Source organism: Vidua macroura, chromosome 2 (genome assembly GCF_024509145.1).
Source record: "Vidua macroura isolate BioBank_ID:100142 chromosome 2, ASM2450914v1, whole genome shotgun sequence".
NCBI lineage: Eukaryota > Metazoa > Chordata > Aves > Passeriformes > Viduidae > Vidua > Vidua macroura.
This window is the reverse complement of record NC_071572.1, coordinates 20,230,138-20,245,368: the sequence shown is the minus strand read 5'-3', so window position 1 is coordinate 20,245,368 and position 15,231 is coordinate 20,230,138. Positions and strand designations below refer to the sequence as shown.

At 37.7% G+C, this 15,231-nt stretch overlaps 1 protein-coding gene across 3 annotated transcripts in view; it reads left to right on the top strand.

The window, feature by feature from the left end:
• Window positions 1-15,231, top strand: part of SHROOM2 (shroom family member 2) — a 117,873-nt gene that overhangs the window by 37,143 nt on the left and 65,499 nt on the right. For all 3 annotated transcript variants that reach the window (XM_053972151.1, XM_053972152.1, XM_053972150.1), the window contains exon 2: window positions 9,298-9,449. In XM_053972151.1, the coding sequence (XP_053828126.1) occupies window positions 9,298-9,449 (152 nt within the window). The remainder of the gene's footprint in view (window positions 1-9,297; window positions 9,450-15,231) is intronic.

Genomic DNA, 15,231 nt, shown 5'->3' with positions numbered 1-15,231 from the left:
GATGGTGGCAAGGGACGGCTTCAGTCTGTAATTTGGATACTCTCTGAATGTGCATGTCGATTCTGAACTGAGATCAAAAGTTAATGTAAAGAACAAAATCTGTTGTTAAAGTTAAAAGCACTCAAATTTTAGGAGGAGCCTGACCCTTCTTTTGAAGTCTTTTGTTTGTTTTATTTGCAGAGGAGTTGAGGAAATCAACAAAGACCTACTTTAAAATTCAGCATCTTACTGAGCCTCTTTTTTCTTTAAAGTTGAATAATTTTGCAAAACTGAGAAATCTCACTGAAGAAATTACTGTCAATTATTTTGAAAGCAGGTCATTCTCATTGTTTGCTAGATTTTTGTTTAGATGTGTAGTGTTATGTTCTGTTCACTATATAGTGGGTTCTTAAATACTTCTGCAGTAACTATTACAAATAACTTTTACTTTTGGGATAACATCACATTTCCAGCAATGTGATTACAAGAATCATTTGGAAATGTTATACTTTCTCACTGTCTAAGAAGTGGGCATTTGTGCAATGACAAAAATGGAGGCTCCTAAACAGCAGCTGTGATTAAAAGCAAATAATGGTACGTGTTAGTCAAGATAAGCATTCTGTTAGAAATGGGCTGTTCAAGAGAAAGTATTTAAAATGGAAACCTAACACTCTGTAAAATTCCTGTGGGTTTTGGCAGACCCATCGTAATGCTTTTTGAAACTAACACACGGTGAAGCAGTTGTTTTTCTGTTGCTGGGTCTTAATCAGTGCTACCTGTGTCTTAAAAGTGTAGCTTTTTCTTTTTTTTTTTTTTTTTTAAACCACAGCAATCTGTAGACATAGTCATAGATGCAAGATAAATTTTTGTAAAAGGTCACATTTAGACTGATAGACTGAATTAAATAGTTTAAATTTATTTTTGGTACGTATACTGTTGCCATCCACTAGGTCTTTCGATCTCTGTCTCTCAGACCTGTTGAAGTCCTTCACAAACAAACTCCAAGTTGATTAAACTGGTCTTTTCCTTTTTTAATTAATGCACAGTCCTATCTACATGATCATACAGACACATTCAGGTTTTTTTTTAATTTGGTTTGTCAGTAACTCCTACCCTTTCCCTAATTATGTGGTGATTTTGTAGGCTGTTGGATTGCATTTAGTCTGTTTTTGTCAAGGGCACATTGGCAAACGATGTCATTATTTTCCTGGGATGGACAGGAAGGCAGAAAGATAAACCAGTGTTGTTGAAAGCATATGGTAGTTGCAAGGTAAAAAACTTTGAACCTTATGATCAGAAAGATTACTTTGTCAGGTCATATTTTTCCTCTTGGAAGTCTGTTCCTGTTATCACTTTGAATAGATAAAACACAAGTTGTTTCTAGGCATAACCTCTTTGTTAACCATTCTTATCGTTGTTTGTAAGAGCTGAGAGTACAAAAATGTAGACCTATAAAAATGCTTAATGTTAACTGCACAGATTGCATACATAAACAGCCTATATATATAGTCACCCATAAGTAAACTTGGGCAAATAAATATGGATAATCCAGCCCTATCAACCTTCTCAGCTAGGAGGTTTTTAGAATAAATAAGCTACATATAGAGAAAGCAGTTCTCTTTTGGCCAGCTGGCTGTTTCTTTTCATAGCACAATTATTCACTCCATTCTTATACAGATTATTCTGTCATTTGGAAGGGAAAAGAAAAAAGGTAGCAAAATATGTTTTAAAACAGTGTAAGGCATCTGTGACTACAGATGGGCCCTCTGGGCTGGATGTGCCATTAGCTTCTGTAAAATGTAAAACCAAATTCATGGCTAAAAGTAAGTGGGAGATATTTCTCAGTAATTTTTGTATAAGTTGTGTACAGATTGTCTGAATGAATGCTGTACCAAACAGCAGTAGGAAAGTGTTTAGATCTTGATGTGCTACGAAAAAAAAAAAATCAAAATTTAAGCTATGCTTTGCAGGTGTTACTTGGATGTGAGGGAGGGACGGCACTAGAGTTGTTTAGTTTCAGGATTAACACTACAAACAGGCTTCTGCCATCACCCCTGCTTCCTGAATCTTCAGTCACTCCAATCTTTTCCATTCTTGTTTTGGCCTTATTCTTACTCCAGGTAAGCTGGGTCTGTTTTGGCTTTCCTCTGGCCTGGGTGCCAGTTTAGGGTTGTAGGGACTGTAAGAGCTAGGAAGCTTCCCTGAGGGTTTTGTGGTGCCCTAGAGGAGCTCTTGCATACAAAGATTTCCAAAGACTACAGTTTGTCTGTATTTAGTTGCTTTGTAGATGTGAATATATGCGGGCATGCTGCTCTGGCATATATCCAAATATTGTTTAGAAGCTGTAAAATGTAATTAGTAAAGCTTAGGTGCTAATGGCAAAAGACCAGCTAAGTACTTGACACTCAACAGCACCCCCCCCCCCTTATTTATTTATTTATTTTTTTTAAATACATTAGCTCTATGCTTTCTAAACATCAAGGGTTTCTGGGGGTTTGTGGGTTCTGGGTTTTTGTTGGCTTTTCTAAAATTATTATTAATTTATTTCTAGTAGAATTGTTCAGCAGCGATGAAAAGTTTCCAACTTCTGTTGCTGAAACAATGGAATCACTTTGGAAAAAAAACCTTCAAAAATAAACAGCTGTTGTTCAGTTTTCTAAAACCTACAAATCTACGTGAAGTTTCTCTTCCTGATACTTTTCATCTGGAAATTATCATTAGTTTACTGGGGGGAAGTTTCATTAAATTTTTAACTTCAAGTACTTTAATTGGCCTATAGTCCATAACAGCCCTGTGATTTAAAGAAACAGATATAATAACAGTAACCTCTTTAGATATAGTAACTGATGATTTGTAATTGGAAATATTTTCTCACAGGCTTGTGGTAGTAGGTATTGTTTTGAATGTAGGTTGAACTAAAATATTAATGAGTTTATGTATGAATTGTTGAAAAGGGAAGTAGTGGATGTGTTACCATACTTCTTAAACATTTCTGGCATGAGGAACTCTGAAGTTAGGTTTCAGCCTGGAGTCAGTTTTTACAGCTGTAATAAATCCCCCACAAAAATTGCCTGTTCTAGTGGAAGTGACGGCAGCCCTTTGTCAAAACAGTGGCATGGACACCGTTGTGAAAACTGAATAAATACTTAAAGAACTGTACCAACTTTCAAAATATTATGCTTTTTTTCAAGCAAAAAACAAAGAAGAAGGGAAAAGATTACTGGGTAAATATGCAAATATTTAAATACACTTAATAACAAGCAATTAGAAAAGGCTGTGATAGACCGTGTCCTGTTATTGGACTCTGCCCTTTAAAAAAATGTTTCAATTTTGATTTTTAAGATTCACTTGTTGACAGAAGGGAGGGCTTCTGCCAGCTCAAGATCTGTACAGCACAATGGGGGACACTTTAAAAGAGCAGCTGGGTGAGGGGGATTTCTCTGTCTATTCAGTGGTTTTGTGACAGTGACCATGAACTGTTTCCCTCAGGTCTAGGGAAGAAAGAAATTGCTGTTAGGGAAATACATTGCCCTGGACTAAGCATTCCTAAAATTTAATGTTGTTTGCTGTAATGTTTAAAGATAATCTCAGGAAGAGCACATATGGGCAATGGCTGTGGGGTGTGAATTTGTGATACCAGGCAAAAGGGAAGTTTTGGCTTCTGTGCTAAGAATGGTGTCACCAAATGCAGCAGACACCCACCTGCCTGATTGAAGTGCAGCAATTGCCAGGTTAATAATATTGGATAGTATTGCACAGGCACAGAGTTTGCAAGTTGGTAGCTCATTATTAAGTTGTTTTTTTTAATACTGGTGGTGTTTAAAGTTCATGTTGAGTAGTTAATGCTGATTATTTAATCTGCAGTGTGTGGGAAGAGGTGGTTCAGGGTTACAGGTACCCTCCATTAATGTGAAGGTTTGTGTGGAATTCCTTGCTTTGTTGCAGCCATGCTGCATTGTTTTGGGCCTTGTTTCCATATATGCTTCTGAGCCTATCTGTAAAATGGGGCTGGAGTTTCTTCCCTGCCAGGTGTCCTTCCAACAGTCTCTTTCAAAGTCCATGTAGAGTGGGAAGGATGTATAGGAATGTAAAGCCAAATGCATTAGCCTTGCTCATGTGATGCCTTACATACACTCACACACCCCCATTGTCTTTGGACCAGTTAGGTCCTGCTGGAGTTTGCATCCCTCTTTCATCCTGCCTCAGTTTGAGCCATGAGTGTTGCTGGTGAATGCCACCTTTGCCACTCAAGAATGCATTTGCAGAATATATAGCTGGAGTTAGGTCAGATCTGTTACTTTTCTGTTCATTCCTTAGTTACACAAATGCCAGGCTTGAACTGTAGAGGTTTTTCTCCTTTGTTTAACTCTTTGTAAATCAAAATAATTGACACTTTCCACATTTTATTTGTTCTGAAGATCTTCTACAAAGATTGTTAGGTTTGTGGAAAAACTCTATTAGATACTCATAATACAAACAACCACGGAAACATTTCTTGGCTGTACAAGAAATGAATTATGATAAAATAGTTTATCACAGCTGATAGCAGAATGCTGATAAGTGGTGCTGTTTTTTCCTGTGTTTGTCTGTGAGTTTGGGTTTCCATCCCGTCTCCCACCCTGTCCAAGGAGAGTGTGGACAAGAAACTGTTGGCTTTGTAAACAAAACTAGATCTCTCATATGACACAGCATTTCCCCAACCTGTCTCCTGCTTGTTTATACAGGTGCCTATAGAGGAATGTGGGTATTTTAAGTAAAGCATTGGACCTGATAAACACAGAAGTGAAGGGGTCACATGCTAGAATTGGTGCTCCCCATCAAAACTGCAGCAATTCAAAACTGGAAAGATAGGCCATTATTTTTCCCTTTCTGTTTATTACCAACGGGGGAATACAGACTTGTAAGTATCCTTTGAATATGTGTATCTAGCTGTTAGATATTTTCTCCATGTTTCAAGGCTCTATCTTTTTTTTACAAAAAGAATTTCACATACTATATTTACGTGTGTGTTGTTTTTTCAACAATTTTTTTAAAATCCTCATGTCTACATTTTGAATCAGTGTTTCTTCCTGTTTTGTGGATGTGCTATAACCAAAAATAAATTTGGGAAGATGTGACAATTAGTGTAGATACTGTTATGATGGCAAAGTCTGCACTCACAATCCTTCCTGGTGCATAGATCCCTAAGTTTGCTTTTGCTCTTGGCTGTAGGGAGGTCACCAGGGACAGCAGGGTGAGAAATGGAGACTGTCTAAGCAGATGCTTTTGGTCAACAAACATCCTTTTCATCTCCTTTTGGAAACACTTTCTTTGGTAGCATACCAACATCACTGCTAAGGATAGGAAGTCAACATGTTTACACTTGTTAATTTAGCACAGTATGAGGGTATGATTTTGTAGTACATAACAAAAGTATGGTTTGAGGGCATCTCTAGAACCCTTGCTCATTCAAGATAAGCTGTGTAACCATGTGTTTGTTGAAGGCTTATGCCTGTTCTTTATAAGAAAATAAGGTGTTGATTGTTCTATGTCTTTTGTTTCTTACTATTGTTATAGAAATGCTAAGATGTGTGTGCTTATGGGAATTCAGTTCCTGCTAGGTTACATCCAGTCATGTCTGTCAGCTGACAGTGACTGAGGAAGATTTCTTCTTCATGACTGTTCTTGAAAGACATCTTAAAACCTCCCTCTGCATTTTCAAGGCTTTATTTCCAGCTATTGACCTAGCCTTTCTGGGCACCTGAAATCCTAAAAGAAATTGATGCTAGGTAGATAAGTAATACAGGCTTCAGTCTTAAAAATTGGGCTTAATCCTAAACACAACATAGCACAGCTGACTCTGAAGATGGTGAGTGAAATACATTTGTGGTTGAGGTGTGACAAATAATGACATTTTTGAGTGTATTTGCTAGTTCTAAAATGTTTATGTATTTTGGTTGGTATCTATGCTTCTAGTTAAGGCCTGATAAGATGGAAAGTTATTCAATGGTGAATAAAGACAGTAAGTATTAAAACTAATAAAACAGAAGAAAACCTGAAGTAAAAGTTGGAATGGCATTGTCCAGTTTTTCACAAAGAAGGCCAGTTAATATAGCGGTATATTTGAAGCGGCCTTTTCCTTATGGATATTTTTGGCTGTGTTTCTTTATATGTGTGCAGAGCCTAATGTTTTTAGTTGTTATGACTAAAGGAAGGACTTCTAGTGTAACAAAAGAAACTGTATTTTTCCTGTCCAACTTTCCCATTTCCACTTAAAAGTGTATTGTCAAGTAGAATCATATCTGTACAACCATGAGGGGATCGGAGTATGAAAGGTTTATGTTTAAATTTATTCAGTTTGAAAAGACTTGTACTGTGAATGGATGTGTAGTTTTTATTCTCATCTGTAGGTGATCATAAAGCCACTTGAAGTTTTAGTGAGGATGGCTTCAGCTTTGTGTTTAGGTTTCGATTTTTTAAATACTTTTTGAGGTTTGTTTTTATTAATGTTGTTTTGGACAGTCAGAGTCTCTTTGGAAAGCTTGCTTTGTGTGGAATGTGTAGTTTCCCTGATGAAATTAAAACTCTGAGGGGGTAACTGAATACTCCCTGCTGTCAGTGCATTGCCAGCCTGAAGAAAAAACAAACATGCTTACTGAGAACAATGAACATTCCTTCAAATCCTAGGAGAGAGATTTTTGCCCCCTACCCCCCCCCTTTTTTTTTTTTTTTTTTTAACAGATAAAAAAAGGTCCTGTCAAAGTGTTTTGGGGCCCAGGGTCATCTCAGCCTTGTCATTATGTTTGGGTGCTTGCTTGGGGCATAAGGGCTGCAGATAGTTTGTCATCTACAGTTGGAATTTAAAGTGTCCTCCAAGATACTTTCCCTCTCTGCCCCTGCCATGTGTGTCCCATCCCAACACTCACCCTCTGCCTTGACCTTCCTGCAGCAATTCTAGTGATTTAGCTCTGAGATTTCCTTAATGGATTTTGTGTCACTTTTCTAACCTACTTGGGCTTCAGATATGTGTCCCAGGCTGCCTGTTCTCTTGTTCTGCTCTGCCTGATTTCAGTGTCCCTTATACGACAGATGCTCTACACTTGATGTCTCTGAACTGAAATCTTTACTTACATCTAAGCAATTTCCACTGCTACTCCCTTGTTTCCAACCTAAATGAAGATTTTCATTGATAATTTGGTATTCATGTAAATTCTTGATGCTCAGTGGATATGTGAGCAGGTTGGAGGATGGGTCATAACTTGAAAACTAGATGTATGGGGATGTAGAAACTTGCTCTGTCTTTAATTATCTGGGTTTTTTTAAAGATAAGAGGTTCTGTAAATAAAGTTTATTGATTACTATTAATAATGAGTGTTTTAGAATGGGATATAAGGCTAAACATTTTTCATAGTATTCTTTTTTGACTTAGGTTTACAGGCCTGAAGATTTTTAAGAACATCTATCATGAACTTATATAAAGAGAGCTTTTATGTGCCTGCAATGAGATTGAGTGCTCTATGAGATCATCCTAAAGTACTTTCATCAAGAGATACTGCTTTTTTTTTATTAGGTTATTTAATTTATATTTTTGTTGCTGGACTCTTTCTAAAACCTGTACTGGAAGCTTCAGAATTCATGAAGTTGCTTTCCTCTGGATTTATCTCATTGCTGACTGACTTTGGTGCCTCAGAAGAAGGCAGTTGTTTATGAAGCTGTTGGCAGTTGGGGTGATTACAAGGAATTACTCTTTGTAAATTTGCTGGCATCTAATAATGTGGGACTCAAAGATACTGTAGGCAATGTAAAATATAATGAAGACATAAATTAAAGTCTTTGAAGATAAAGTGACAGATGTATGGGAAGATGTGGGATATGGATTATGAGCAAGTGAGGGAACAATAAAATTAAATACATAGATAATGAAGCCAAGCGACTCAGAAGCCAGAGGCTGTGTTGAAAGCAAAGGAGATAGGAAGAAACTAGAAAGCCAAGGGATTGAATTGCAAAGTGTTCAATACCTACAGCTATATTTAGAATCATAGACTTGTTTCATTTGGAAAATAGCTTTAGGATCATAGAATCCAGCTGTTAATCTAGTTCTGCCCAGTCCACCACTAAATCATGTACTGAAGTGCCCCATCTTTTAGAGGGATGGTCCCCACACATCCAGTGACGGATAAAGATTTTCCTTAGCCCTCCAATGCTTGCTTATGTATTTATGAAAATATTTTTATTGTCTTTTACAGCAGTATCCAGATTGAGTTCTAGCTGGGCTTTGGGCCTTCTAATTTTCTCCTTGCATAACCTCATAACATCCTTGTAATTATTGTTTGAAATCAGTTCAAACTGTTGGTACTTGTTAATCTGTCTGATCAAGCTTGTGAGATTCATTTTAAATTTTGAAAATGGGTAACTTTTAATTTTTTAACTTAGTAGGGGTGGGAATTAAAAAAGTCTGAATCTTTAACTTACCTTGTGTTTTTGCCACATGTTATGAATAGTTGTATAAAATTTTAATACATTCAAGAGATGCCTGTGGCAGCAAAATAATCTTCCAGTGAATTTCCCTTAGTATCACTGTGTTTTAAAGCCAGAGCTGTTAATTAGCTGTATGGATGGTAAATTTTCAGGTATTTTCCTAAATGTTATGTTCCTGATGAAAATACCTTAGTTTTCTGGACCAGCTGTTAAGCAGTATTTTGGGATTTCATTGCATGCCAGATCTTTGGAGTTGGCTGTGTGTTAATGTTATTGACAAAATGGTTAATATTATTGGCTGCCTCCTCTAGAGAACCAGATTTTTAGATGCCTGCCCAAAGCTCTATTTGCAAGTCTGATTACATGTGCGGTATTGAGCAGAGGTCAAGATGGCAGATGCTTGTCACAGAATCACGGAATGGAACAAGTGGGAAGGGAGCACAGTGGATCATCTGATCCAAACTCCCTGCTCAAGCAGGGTCATCCAAGAGCACAGATTTGCATCCAGACAGTTCTTGAAATCTCCAGTGAAGGGAGACCCCACAACCTCTCTGGGCAACCTGTTCTAGTGCATGCACAGCAAAGAAGTTCTTCCTTACATTCCCAAACTTCCCTTGAGTTTTTTAGCTTTCTCAGGAGATTTCCTCTCTTTTATTTCTTTCCTATTCTAATTGTCTCTGTATAATTACTATTTCTTTATAGTGATTTTTAATGTGCCTTCTTAATTATGTTAAGCACTTAATTATTGTATTAATTTTTCTTAAAGCCAGTATTGAAAGCTTATTAGTTTATTTTAAAGGTGGCACTATGCAACCTATATAATTCTACTATTTGTTATACACTTTTTTTTTTTTCCCCCAGATAGAAGATGGGAGCAAAGCTGCAGCTGTGGACAAGTTACTGGCTGGGGATGAAATTGTTGGCATCAATGACGTGGGCCTGTCTGGCTTCCGACAAGAAGCAATCTGTCTGGTGAAAGGCTCACACAAGACGCTGAAGCTCGTAGTGAAAAGGTAAACTTGTGTCATTAGCTGGAACACCAAATGCCTTTCAGCCCATAAGCTACTGAGCAACTAAATCTGCCAAGATTTGGCAAGTTAATGACTTTCATTCAGTGTTATTAATGTGCATATTATGTGGTGTTCAACTCGTCCTTAAACACAGACCCTTTATGGAAGAAGATGTGGAGAGAGGCAGCCTTTTGATCAGAGCAAAACCCAAGGCATATATTCTGTGAGTGCTGTTGTGATGTGATGAGTCAGGACACTGCCTCTGTCCTCCTGAGGTGCAGTGCCCAAAGCACTGCAGGGCTGTCAGCCCTGCTTCCCTGCCTTTGGTGTGCAGACACTGGGCAATACTCTTTAGTGCATCTGCCATGTGAGCCAGTTGTGCTGTGAGGAGCGGGTTACATGGGAAGCTTTTGGAAAAGCATTTACTCACTCTGAAAGTATTTGAGGTCTCAAGCATTTCATAAGTAGTTTGCATAAAGAATGCTTTCAGTTGGTTATTAGTGAAGGGAAAAAGTGAAGCGATTTATCAAAACAGAACACATTTATGGTATGAAAACTTTTTGACATTTTGACTTGTCACTTTTAAGTTCACACAACTTTTACTAACTTGAGTTAAAAATAATTTTCATAATTATTTTTGACAGAAGTGAACAAATGTTAATGTAGGCTAAATCTTGTAATTGCTGAAAAAAATCCTATCAAGAAATCTGAATGATCTTTGTTGGTATTTCCTACTCTGGTGTATCAGAACTTTCTAGTTAATTACTTTTATCAAATTATACCAGCCAGTCTTTCATGTGAGAATTTGTTAGAATCAAAAAGGAATCTTGGTGCAACACTGAAAATGCTAGGAACTTGACAGGTATGATCATCCAGTCCATAAATGACTGTTTGAGGCTGTCTTAAATGAGGACAGTCTTTTTTGAAATAGCACTGATAGGTAAGAGAGGTACAAAAGTGTGTGTTTCACCTTTGGTTTTAGAAAGTATTTTGATAGAAGGAATTACGGGAACCTGGAGCTCTTTCACAGCTGATAGTTTATATCCTCAACAATAGCTATTTCCAGAAACTCTCACCAAATTTTTGTAGCATTGGAGCTAATAAATGCAAAATAAAATGCATTCACAACTACTATAAATCATGTTGATGTTCAGCAGTTCCAACTTGCACTGGCTATTCCAGTAAAAGCACTTGTTGGCAGAGGTTACATAAGTTATTCCTGTCAGAGAAAGGGAGAACTTCAGGGTTGAGAAGTTTTATAGACACTGAAGAATCTGCCAAGACAGCAAGTCTTAATTACCAAGAAAAGCTTTAGACCGAGTAGAAAGATTCCCTCTCTTGGTGCTTTTCAATTTTATGACAGTAATTTGCTTAGAATCTGTGAATTGTGACCTATCTTTGGAAATGGCAGCAGGTTTGGTGCAGAAATACCCGCATGAGAAGCGCAGCTGTGTCATTCTTGTTACTCATACCACATGGCTCTCTACTCCCATCTGAAAGGAGGTTGCAGTGAGGTGGGGGCCGTTTTCTTCTACTGTGACAGCAGTGAGAGGACAAGAGGAAATGGCCTTAAGATGGGAAAATCACATTAGACAGTAGAAAAAATTTTTCACTGATAGGGTGGTTATGTATTGGAATAGGTTGCCCAGAGAGGTGGTGGAGTCACTCCCTGGTGTTGGAGGCACCTGGATCTGGTGCTGGGTGTTATGTTTTAGTGGTTTAGGGGTTACCATGCTACTGCTGCATGGACAGTTGGACTGGATCTTTTAAAGGTCTCTTTCAACATTGATGATCCTATGATTCACTTTGTGCATGTGATTCTGGAGTACTTTGCTACAGCTAATCAAGTGCTGATTTGCTGCTGGGGATTTGTGGCCATTCTCTGCAGGCAGCAGAGTCCCATTGGTGTACGTGCCCTTGAGCACTTCGGTGCAAAACGGATGGATTTTCATCAGTCCTTTATCATCCCTCCCCTTTTTCCTTCCTTAGCATGTGTGCAATGGTCAAAAACAAGCTAGCTGGTCTAGCCAAGAGGCTGAAACAGTGGCTGTTGTTAGAGAAAACATTATTGTCTGAAATTCATTAAGAACTTCCATAGCTTCCAAATGAGGCAATAGCCCTTTGGGTCATTGACAAGCCTGCATAATATTAGATAAAATTTCATAAAACTTACTGAATGAAACTAGCTGGGGCTTTTGCTTGGTTTTTCAACTTTGCTCTTTCTCTTGGAAAGTTGCCTTAGGACATCAGTCCTTTGACGGTCAGAATCCTTTTAACTTCCAGTCTCATTTATTCTTGGCCAGCTTGTTCTCATGCTCTGTTGTCACTGTGCTGAAATAACTTTTCCTGTTGGAAGTTGAAATGATGCAGGTTTTTGCAAAAGTCTTGTTGAATGCTTTCTTTCAGAAGTTATGGTTTGAACAACAAGTATTATTTTTGTTTTGTTTGCCCTAAATCTTAGGCTGAATTTTTATGAGTACTTTAAACAGCCATGTCTTTAAGCAAACCAGTTGTTTAGTCTTTGTGTGATCACTCCTGCAGGTCTGGATTGAATTGGATCAGGGAACTGATCTGACTACAAAATTACTTGAGTGAGTAGGTTTTCAGCTGGGTAGAATCACCACTTTTCAGAGGTACTCTGCATTTTAAGCAATTGCAGCAATCTTCAAATGGCTGCATTTTTAGATCACACTTACTGTTACGTTTTCAGATCCACACTTACTGTTCCCTGGGGAGATTGGGAATAGTCCTACAATTTCCTTTCATTGTAGAAATAGAAGATGAAGTATTGATCTGCAAGGCTTCTTAGCATCTTTTTGCTCTGTGTCCTTTGTCTAGCACTGTGATGGCTCTCTGTAGCATTGGTTTAACATTTTATTCTCTGTGGGTGTCAGTGTGATAATGTGAAGCACAAAATAGACAGAAGGTTTGAAGTTCAACTCAATCCTGAAGCTTAAGGGAATCTTTGTTTTAATCATGTTGTTCTTGCTATCTGTGAGAATTAATGTGCATAGCCAAGATCTAGATTTTATGTGGAAAACATTTTTTCCTTGGGGTCATTTCTCTTACCTATTTGTATACCGATCCAGAAGTGAAAAGCAAACTTATAAAAATCTATTATGTTATGAAAAAATTACTTCTTAACAAAATTATTCTGGAAAGTAGAGAACTTGCCTTGCTATAATGCGAGTATAATTAATCAAGGAAAATCACATTTGATTTGTCACTGCTGAGAAGTGTATCCCTGTGAAATTTCTTCTCAAAGCAGTAGAGCCACAGCCTGATCCTATGTTGATCTAACTGTACATAGGAAACAGTAGGAGATGCTATTGTCTGTTTAGAAGTCTAATGTACTTAGAGGGAAGACCAAGGGAAAATGTTTTAGCAAGAGTAATGTGTTTCATTCACAACAATTACTTTGTGTCTATGACAAAGGTTTCTTAAGGGTCTCATGTTTTCTGCAGTGGTAGCTGGCTCCCAAAAAAAAAAATTATGTTTACCTGCTATTTTAAAAGAATATGATTCTTGACTCATTCAAGGAAAATAACACTGGTTTCTTATAAAACTGTCCGAAGTGCCAAATACTCAGCATAAGTATGTTGGCTATCAGCACATATACTTTGCTGTATTTTCTGGAAGCATTGCATAGTTGTGGTCTAAACCAAATCAGGAGTGTGCAACTGACTCAACAATAAATGTGACATTTAGGTGGCTTACATATATTGATGGTAGAACAAGTGCAGTGTACTTTTGGTCCTGGATTAAAATAGGACTCAGGAGGCTTCATGTTATTTTCTCAAGGGAATTTGTAGAAACAATAGATCTTAATTGTGTGCTAGTTCTTCAATGTAGTACTGAGTAATTTCTTGGGTAGCTTCCTTTTCTAGGAAAATGGCAAGCAGACTGTGTTTAGGACATTTCTTACAGGAATTACATGAGAATTTCTTTTGTTTGGAAATGGTGTGCATATCTGCATACTAATGAAATTGGTCTGAGTGTCGATACTGAATGTTGATGTTGAGGTGATTGCCATATTCTATGTACTTTAATTATTTTGCATATATTTCTAACTTAAATTCCTTTCATTACATACCATCTTCACTCTTTTGCTAGACATAAGCATATATTAAAAATCCATAGTAAGAGTAATTTTTCACTATGCATTCATGAGACACATTAAACTATTAAAAATTGACACACAGATGAGGCTTTCATGTGTTATTTGTTAAAGACAGGATGAGATTTTCACCTCTGGGAGTCACCCTAAGAAGTTACACGGGTTGTTCTGTTGGATGCTTGAGTCCTCTCTTAGCAGCAGTCAAAATAGATGGGTGAGGGAGGGAGCAGCCTTTTTTCCACAGGGTCTGCTAATGATGAGAAGCTGGAATTTGTTTAAGTTGGCCAGCTCTGCAGGTACTGCCAGTGCCTGAGAACAAGCTCTAAAGTTCTGGAATTTGGCCACACTGTGTACATATGAGGACTTGTTGGGTTTTTTTCTTTACTGTAGCATTTCGGTGTTGTGCCTTCATGTTGAAGTGCAAGCTCTTTTTGCAATGCTGAGGAAGTCCCTTGTTAAAGGAGTGGGAAAGAGAGTGGGAGCAAACACACTTGTCATCGGAAGCGTAGTATGAATGCTGACATTACTGTGCAAAATCCTACCAAGGGAAATGATTTTCAAGATACTTGTGCTATAAACACCTAGACATGGAAAGTTAGAGTTATCTGTATTTGCATGGCACTTTATGAAGATAGTCAACTCTTAATTAAAGCACAGAAGAAGGAATTTTTAATGAATGTCTTAAGGGCTCCAAGATTGTACAGTACTGTTTCAGACACCTGAGACCTGAGCAGAAATCTGAATAAAAGTCTTGACAGTCATTTACAAGGTTCAGATGGGAGATCAGTGAAATTTGTCACAGTCTGAGCAGAAACCTCCTGAACACCACCAGTGACCCTTCTGTAATGGGTTTTGTGTAAATTAGCAAGGAGATGTTGTCTTACCTATCTATGACCTGTGGAGTAGCTAACTCTGTACTTCATGGCTCCTTGTGGCTGCAGAAATACTCTGTGAAACTTGGGAATATCAGTTTGTGAGATGACTTGGAAAATTGAGGGATTTTTTTTTTTCTGTACAGTTATGAGATACAGATGGAGGACTGTGAATTCTGTCTCTTACCTGTGTTTGGCTTTGATACTTCTAATTTCATAGATACCAAAATGGTATAGGAAACAATCTGCAAAATTACATGTGTTTTTCTACTTTTAAACATTTAGTATACTATTTTGTCCATGGTTATGGTTAAGCATTGCTCAATAAACCAAATGCACTTGTGGAGAACCACTGTTGATTACAAGTGAAATCTAATTTGTCTTTCAATTAGATTTCATTTCTTCTGGAACCAGGGTTTGTTATGGCAAAACAAATAGCAGTGGTTTGTCTCTTGTTGCCCAGTAGCCATAATTCTTCCTTTTTAAAGACTGACCTTGGCCTCAACTGACCAAGAATGGATTTTTTTTTTTTTTTTTAATTCCTGTATTTTCAACCAGACTTTGGAAACATATAAGAAACTATAATATGGCTTTCCAGGGCTGTATCTGCATACATGTACGATTGCTGTAAGAAGTGGGCTGGTGTGATAGCCCCTTGCCACCTTTGTTTCTCGGAACTGACAGCTGTCTAACAGGATGTGCTGCTGCAGATCTTTGGGAGTGGGTATTTGTAACAAATGCACACAGCTTTCAAGTGCAAGGCATGAACATTTCTGTGGGACTACAGTTGGTGGAA